Raw genomic sequence first — 8,944 nt, forward strand, 5'->3', positions numbered from 1 at the left:
AGCAGGGCTTGTAACTTGTATGAAAAGAAATGTATTGGCCAGCAAAATTTAGATAGTGTACTTACGTGGAACTTAAATAATGCAAAACTAATCTTACACCTTAGATCGGATATTAAATGCAAAAAAATGGAATGTGCATTAGTACTAAAACATATGGTTCCCAGATGATAAAGGGGAGACACTTTATAGCATATTCCTCTGTGTAGCATCACTTATCAAATAGTTTTCGCCTCACACCGGAATTTACGTGTGTATTTTACGTGTTCAAGTAGGGCGACCTTCAACCTTTGTATCTTGGATCTTTAAGATATGAAGAAAATTTTCAAGCTTATTCGAGATCACCATCTTAGAAATATGTTGTAAAAATTTCAACCATTTTCTGTGCGTAGCCATCTTGGTGGCCGGCCGTTGTGACCGAGCGGTTCTAGACGCGTCAGTCTGAAACCGCGTAACCATTACGGTCGTAGGTTCGAATCCTGCCTCGGGGATGGATATGTGTGATGTCCTTAGGCTAGTTAGGTTTAATTAGTTCTAAGTTCTACGAGACTGATGACCCCAGATGTTAAGTCCGATAGTTCTCAGAGCCATTTGAACCATTTTTTTGGATTTGGTACCCCAAAAGCAAAGTTTTGGGGTGTTTCTTAATAATGGAGAAATAATTTTGATAACGGGGATACGGATCTCCTAGATAAATTCCTAAAGAGTATACAGTTAAAATTTGAGCATTTTGCTGCAGTTATGTGTTATTTAGGTTTCGCCTCATACCGAATTTGGAAGGTGGGTAACTTTGAACCTCTGCATCATGGAAACGGATAAAGATATGAATAAAATTTTCGTGAATGTTCGAGATTGGTATCTTAGGAATATAATGCAAAAGCTTCAGCCATTTGCTGTTCATAGCCGTCTTATAATCCTCGGCTGGGTTTTGGTCCCCTGGAGACGGAAGCTCCCATAAACTGTTTGTGCCTCCGTAAGTCCCATCAAGCCCACCATACACCACATGAAATGCAAAAAGAACCAACCGATTTGCTCCATTTGACTAAGCTGGAGAAAATGCGTCATGTTCATAATTTGAACCTGTAGAGTAAGATAGTCACACTAAGACGATCCTTGTGTTGGGTATACAAATGGTCCCTTGCCCAAAAGTCATCCAAAACATTTCACCCTATCTTTTTATCAGCGATAACACCCGAGGTATGGGCAACGGAAAATCCCGATTTTATGCGCGGGATTTTAGAACATATCAGACACGCATCCTATAGCATGCATACGAAAACGCAGAATAAGGAAAATATTGGGATTTTCTACCCTTCCAAGTGATGCAGTTTTGATTGCAACTGCGTTCTTTCGCTTCTAGGTATTTACTGATGGAGGGTACAGGCTAATAGTGAACATTTGTTTTCAGAAGCGGACGAAGAGGCCAACGAGGCGGAGGAGGGAGGCTTCGGCGCGCCACAGGACACCATCACCCTGCCGGTGCAATGGATCCTCAAGTGCGTCTGCACGCCGCTGTCGGAGTCAGAGCCAGCGGACGCCGAGGGCGCTGGCGGCGGCGGCGGAGGAGAGGTGCTGCTGCACCGCGTACACCGGACCGCCGCGCCGTGACGTGGCATGACGTCACTGCTCCAGCCCAGTATAGTGGCTCGAGGAGGCCGCATAGGCGAAAGCGCGAACTTCGCGAGCTCGGGCTACAGAACATGAGATCATTTCAAGCTTTCGCCCCTTGCGGGTCTTGCTCGTACGACGTTGGACAGAGAGATACTATGCCGTAAACATCAACGAACACTACTTGGACCAATTGCTGTCATCATTATTGTCAAATGCTAGGAGGGGATCAGGATGTCACTTCACCACTTCACTTCTCTTGCGATTTGCACGCTACGCTGCACTGAGACAGCCTTGTCTGTGGTAAATGCTGCACTGGGATACGGCATTTTGACATACAGTTTAAGTGAAGTAGGCAAAATGTGGGCGAGATTCCTAATATTTTCCTATTTCCCAACCAGTTTGGGCACAACACAGACACGCAAGTAACGAATCAGGATCGTAAACTGTCTTTCACTATGATAAAACAATCGTATTTCTTTACCAAAGAGCAAATACATGTTGTATTCGGGCAGTGCTACGCTCGTATTAAATTTCATTTTTGGATTTACAGGGGCATTAAAAAGAAATCTCACGTTCGTCTTTCGACTGCGAAACAGTCCGATGAATCAGCACATGTTACGGAAGCCGAGTAAACCAGAAAGAAATAGTTAACTTTTCCCGCTAGGAGTAATTTTTCGCCAGACTTTGATGTACCTGCCGAGCATTTCTAATTATTTGTGAATTGTGCTCCTATATAAATGTTCCCTACAGTACTTGAGTTACTTGAGCTCTACGTACACCTCGCTTTTCGGAAACAAGTTCTGTTTCAAATAATTCGAGTCCCTGACTGGTTTTGATGTCTTACGGAATACTACACTTTTCGATTCTAGCAATCCACTATCGTTGAGCCTCAGGTTTTACAGAATGAACTTCCACCTGATCACACCGAATACAACTGTTGGAAACACAGTAACTTTCTAAGTATCATCAGCAACCCACTGTTGCAACTTCCTGAGAAATGATTACGTATACTCGCGCTGTTGTCATTCTTCAATGACAATAACGCGAGTTTAAATACTTCGTGATTACTCTGTTGGAACCAACTGGAGTAACTTGCTTTCTATTATTGTCAATAACTTTTACAACACAATTTGCCCATCTATGGCTGTTTTTTTCTGAATGGATAGTTAAATTGTATTTTATGCCAGGGTCAGCTCTGAGTCGACAGAACATTCAGATGTACAGATCAGGAACAAATACTCTGCACCCAGATGTGTCAGATTTTAATGTCACATACTGCCGAAATGCTCGTATTTTAGCTACATAAATCTAACAGGTGCTGTAACCTTAATCATTATCTAATGCTGGTTATACAGAAAGATACCTGCGCACAACCAACGACAGACAACAATGAACCGCAGTAAACTACCTCGAATATTTAGATACGATGGATTATAGCATGAATGGAACACACTTTCGTCAAAATCTCATGAACAGTTAATAACCCTGATAAATTTGCTGAACATAGGAGGTAACAGTGGAAAAGTCTAGAATTCAGACGGCTTTCGAAAAATATCAAATCCTGTTCCAGTGCTGTATTTAACGTGTGTGGGTCATCAAAATGGTTCAAGACGAGCTACAATTTGCATTTTCCAACTAGACTAAATAACACTTCGATTTTCGTATCCTCCTGTACAATCCATGCCACGAAGTGTGTCAATTCACATAAGGCACATTGCTTTTACGCTCACAATGTTTGGTGGACACACAACGTGAATGAAACTTGTATAGGTATACTTTCATGTAACAATGACTGTAAACACGTGAATTCTGTTTGAGTTTAAGTAAGAAAATATTTCCTATTTGTTGACTTCATCTTGCTAGGTCTATGTGATACAACTAACGATATAGTTTCATGTTTGTCTGTTTATGTCAAACATGCAATATTGTTGTGTAACATCGATGACAATCTACAACTGAATGTTATTTCAACAGAGAAAAATAAGTAATTTACCTATCTGATTTGTAACTGTGATGATTAATGCACCTTTTGACGTCAGTCTAATTTAAAATGGAAGCTACATGTAAGCATGTGTCTTTGTAATAGGCCTTCGCTGGGGACTTGTTCTCAGTCTGTAAGTAATAAATAACACAAAAGAAAATATCAGATAACAATAATATATCATGGTTATTGGAGAAACACATTTTAATGGATTAAATTGTGATATCTGTAGCAAAACAATAATTTTGTGAAATTTTATTTGCTATAATAAAGGATAACATTTATATCACGAAGATAAACGACACATCGTGAAAAAAGTGATTAATATTAAAAGTAACTGTCATATCGAGTGAAATATTTTGTGTAAAGTATTAGAAAGATGTCTAGATCACGTAGCTTATGCAACAGAAGATATATTAATATTAATACATATACAGATATTTGATATACATGTTATGATAGAGTATAATAAAAAGATTTGCTGTAAAACCGATATTATGTACTTATGAGAGATCTTTCTACTGAAACATATGTTCATGTGAAATGCACTAAAATAAACGGTGGAACTGTTTTACAATTAATAGTTTATTTCTGCACTGACGCCGAATTTTTTCAACAATATGAAAGTAGGTTTTGCAATCTTAGTAAACCTATAGGTTCAATCATATCCTACAGTGGGTTTCAAAGTCCCCCTGCAATAAAAATGTTTAACGGAGTGACACGTGGCCACAAGATGTTTTCTTCACGGCTGATTATTTTATAAGCGCTGCTGAGATACAAGTGTTCTGTAAAGTAAAACTGATACTCAAAATAGTAAAAGATACGTTGAAATATGTATATATATTACAGCTGGGACACTAACAACCGCTATGTGGTAAGTATGACACATTGTAATTCATCAGACATATCACGTCCAGTTCAACTTTCGGGCTGACATTCCCTTCCAGCTACTGAAACTTGCAAAGATATTTAATGAAATTCATAGAGTAATATTTTTATATTTTTGTTGTGATACTAACACTCAATACAGAGATGCCAATTTCAGGAGAGAAAAGGTGGTTCATGAAGTAGCTAGTAAACTGTACTTCGCCCGTGAGGAACAAGTCAATCACAGATCATTCCGTGAAGAAAGTTTGCATTACTTCCTATGTTTATTCGTATTATTGGTTTAGAACTTCTTTACAGCTCATTACTGTATGCAGTATGTGTGTGTTATGAAACTTACACCTTTTGACGAACTGCTAACTTCATTTACAGCTGAATGTTGGCGCTTTCGCGGAACGACTGTTCGAAATAATTACATTTTTAATCCGCAAATGAGCTGTAATAGAGATCTACTTCGGTAATCCGAATAAACATACAAAGTGACTCAGACGGTGTATCCCATTCATCATTACCTGGAAAGTGGTTACGGTAAACTCAGAGTTCATGTCTTCAATTATGGACACCCATTTCATAATGTCATGATAACGAAAATGGTAAGGTAAGTTGTGCTGTTACAGAACTATGCTTAGCTCGAGTGTCGATAGAACTGCCTTAGTCTCACAGATTTACCCGATTTCGAGTGGATCACTACGAAAAATTAGTTATTTCTGGATTGCATTCCAGGCCATTTCATTTTCTCACGGGACACACAATAACTGAATAATCGCTACAAAAGTTACGAGTACTCGATATGCCCAAAGAACAGCACCACATCAAAGAGTTACGAAATCTTCGTTTATGTTTTTGTGAGGGACTGCGGGGCTGAGTTGTTGATTTCTTGCCAAATTATTACCTTGTGCTCACTCTACCGCCAAGTGTGTCAGATAACAATAACTGTGTGTCGTCATTGAAAGGTAATGTCCGCAACTCCTTACACAAAGGGGACGGTCTTGTTAGCTTCATCGTACATTTCATAAGTTACACCAAATGATTTTCCTGCAATAAATAGGATCTCCACGCCAAAGTTCCTTGTACGAATATGGTGTTGCAGAGTCATTTGACACAGCTGTTGGCACATTCCTATAACGTTAGAAAGGTAACATTCACATCTACTTCAACAAGACGTGAAGATATCGCTAGCGAGTTATTGTAACGAGATTGGCTGTCCTGTGGTGGAGATCGGTGGGGAGGAGTGAGTCAAAAGAATCTCACTGTAAGCAGGAATTGTTGTTGGCTTCCAAACAGTGTATATTGGTGACTCGTGCTCCTCAGCCACGCACTGGATGCTGGGCACCACGCCCACGGACCTCGGTGTACGACGCTTAGTTGTGACACAGCCGATCGTTCCTACAGCTAGCTCGGCAAAGCAGCTTGGAGACCTCGCGACATGTGCATTCTTAGGAGTCTGGTGGCCCTGATTCAGCTGTAAAATTGGGTGGCGTGGCCTGACTGGGTCATACGTGCGGCTGCCTGGCAACGTCTGGTGCTCCCGTGGACCCAGCAGCTCGATGTCTGCGAAGGCCTCAGTTCGACCCTCACCCCATCAGTGCTGCAGGCCGCCCTCATCATAACGGTGGAGCAGTGGTGGTCTGAGGGTGCAAGACGACGTTTCAGCAGACGGCAACTCCATGACTCACCGTTTCTGTGACCAACAATTGGTCCGGTCACTGTTTTAAATCTGCCGAAATAGATTTCTTGTGATATGGCTGCCACAGATATTACCTACGCTACGTGTTGTAGCGTCCCTGTGGCTTCTAGCCCCATGCAGGAGTCATTTTGCAACTCTTCATCAGCTGTGATTCGGCCTCAGAGGTGACGGCGCAGTTAATATAAGCCTGGAGGGGGAAGGATGCCATTCTACGCAATAAAAGGTGCTGATCATTACCAAAATTGCGAGTATGACACACGTGGAGATTCCTCATGTGATGATTATGTGTTGATGTTCGTTATGATGCTGCTTTATATCCGCAAGTTGGTGCTCCATTGAAATCCGACCATCCTGAATGGCTTTTGGTCCAAGGAGGCGAGATAGGTCAGGTTTCATCTATGAAAAGTTTTGTAGGGAAGATAGGGTAGTCAGCGTAACATTTAAATGAAATAAATTTAAATTAAATAAATTACTATCAAATCCACCTTCATCAAAAGTATTTCACCATAAAATCCGTTATAAAAAAATCTATTGTGAGCCATCTCCTCTTAATTATAAGCTGCACCTTGACCTGAAATATTTTATAATTATAAATCTTGAGAATTATAATTGTAAAAAGATTTTCTGATAACGGTGGTATACAAACAACTAAATTAAGTAGAGTAAATCGTGTATTAGCAATCACGGAGTAGGTTCCTCTGAATGGAATGGGATACCGCCAAATTCTTTGGGTTTAAAGACCTTAACTAATAGTACCCTGGTAAATGTAATTAACAAAATAATAGGGTATCTAATCTTAGTTTATTATTTAAATTTCACGGATCCCTTGCAGCTGTGATCATTGTGTGATACTTAGCCAACCTTGGTCGTAACATGTTCAAGTGACAGTACCAGGACTGTCACCAAAAAGAGTCACGTGAACCTTCTCTCTTGAAGTATTCGTTTCCCGCTGTAGTTACTTCCCAAGGTCGCTCGTTCGTGGGTTGCTCCGCACAGAACAGCTTGAGCTCGCGCGATCTTGCGATCGTAGACTGTAGCAATTCTGAGGTGCAATGTCAGGCACGACCAGTTAATAATACGAGCTTTTTCTGGGTCTCTATCATATTAAATGAATAAGCTGACTTATCAAATTAATATTTTTTTTAATTATAGGGGAACTTTACCTTTGAAACTAAACGTACTACACAAACAACCACACACACACTCTCAGACTCAATGACAATATAACTTCTCTTAAAACTGTGTTCAACTACTACCCATACACACGCTCTAGCATTCAATGACATTCTAATTTCTCTTAAAAGTCTGCTCAACTACTTCTACACAAACCTCTTGCCCTATGACCGATACACTCTTCACAAAATAACCGTCACACGCAGAGTTTCTATTACCAACATTGTGCACATTATAATGTGCCACTCCATATCTTCAGGATGTGTGGATATGCTGGAGTAACTGTAGGGATAATTCGTTCATTTCACTTGGTGATACCATTCTTCTACGTCGCTTCCTATCCCATTTCAAGGAAGTAACTGTGGCCGGAATTGAAGAATAACCTTAAATGGGAGACTCGTTCTACGTGCACTACAGTGATGTAAGTCACAAGTTGTGACTTAACACTCATCGGAGAAGTCATTTCAATTACCGTACATGGCCCTTTCTTTGTACTTCCTTTCGGAACATACCTATAGGTCAGCATTATTCATTGCCCGAGATTGTACTTGCCCACCTTTGTCTTACCATTTTGCGCACTTTCATGTCACCATATATCATTGGTATTAAACCGGCGGAAAATCTTGTACAGAAAAAAATGGTCAAATGTGTGTGAAATCTTATGGGACTTAACTGCTAAGGTCTTCAGTCCCTAAGCTTACACACTACTTAACCTAAATTATCCCACCTCCGGTGGGTCTTGTACAGAGAATGCTTTACACAATTTGAATTCTGCTCGTAAATAATCTCATATGGTGATGACTCTTTACTTTCATGCACTTCTTAGTTACAGGTTGCTGGCACTTGCAGTGGGAGAGCCTCCTAGTCACTATGGTGACTGTTAACGTAATAGAATTTTCGCTGTGATTCCGTCCACCCTTTCTGTTCTTCCATTCTCTTATGCATGTAATCCATGAGTCGAAAACTTCTAAACCCGTGAAAGCCCACATAACGGTTTCATTAGCTTAGTGATGAAGTTAATACCCTGGTCAGTTATCACGGCGTCCAGTGACCCAGACTTTAAAACTAAAGTGGTTTATTATCTGTTAGGCTACCAGCGTCGGCAATGGCGCCGAATACTTCCAGCATAAGAAATCACCCTCTTTCTGCCAAAGTCCTTGTCAACGGCGGGGAACGAACAGCGGTTGAGGGCACTCTCTTGCACTTGTGATGGGAAACTTCCCCTACAGATGGAAGAATCAGCAGTGATCAACGGCATGAGGATTCAGATGCCAATGGAAACTATAGCATTAAAGACATATAATGTGTATCCACAGGACATGTGGCCTGTAATTGAAAATGCTCCACGATGGTCTCATCACTGGCAAAAGATTTCGGACTAGTCTCCCATTCGGATCTCTGGGAGGTGACGGCTAAAAGACTATGAAAAAGAGGGAGTAGTTAACAAGAGGACAACATTCTACGAGTTGGGGCGTGGAGTGACAGAAGTTTGAAAGTGGAAAGGAAGCTAGAAAATCTGAAAAGGGAAATACTAAGGCTCAGTCTCAATACAGTGGGTGTCAGTGAAGTGAATTTCAAAGAAGAGAAGGATTTCTGCCCAGATGAGTATA

At 40.7% G+C, this 8,944-nt stretch overlaps 1 protein-coding gene across 1 annotated transcript in view; it reads left to right on the forward strand.

The window, feature by feature from the left end:
- LOC126102751 (CCN family member 4) overlaps positions 1-2,330 on the forward strand; it is a 369,631-nt gene extending 367,301 nt beyond the window's left edge. Inside the window, exon 8 of the mRNA XM_049912327.1 lies at positions 1,406-2,330. Coding sequence (XP_049768284.1) covers positions 1,406-1,605 — 200 coding nt within the window. The 3' untranslated portion in view covers positions 1,606-2,330. The remainder of the gene's footprint in view (positions 1-1,405) is intronic.
- The last annotated feature ends 6,614 nt before the right edge of the window (positions 2,331-8,944 follow it).

This window comes from Schistocerca cancellata, chromosome 1 (genome assembly GCF_023864275.1).
Source record: "Schistocerca cancellata isolate TAMUIC-IGC-003103 chromosome 1, iqSchCanc2.1, whole genome shotgun sequence".
Classification (NCBI taxonomy): Eukaryota; Metazoa; Arthropoda; class Insecta; order Orthoptera; family Acrididae; genus Schistocerca; species Schistocerca cancellata.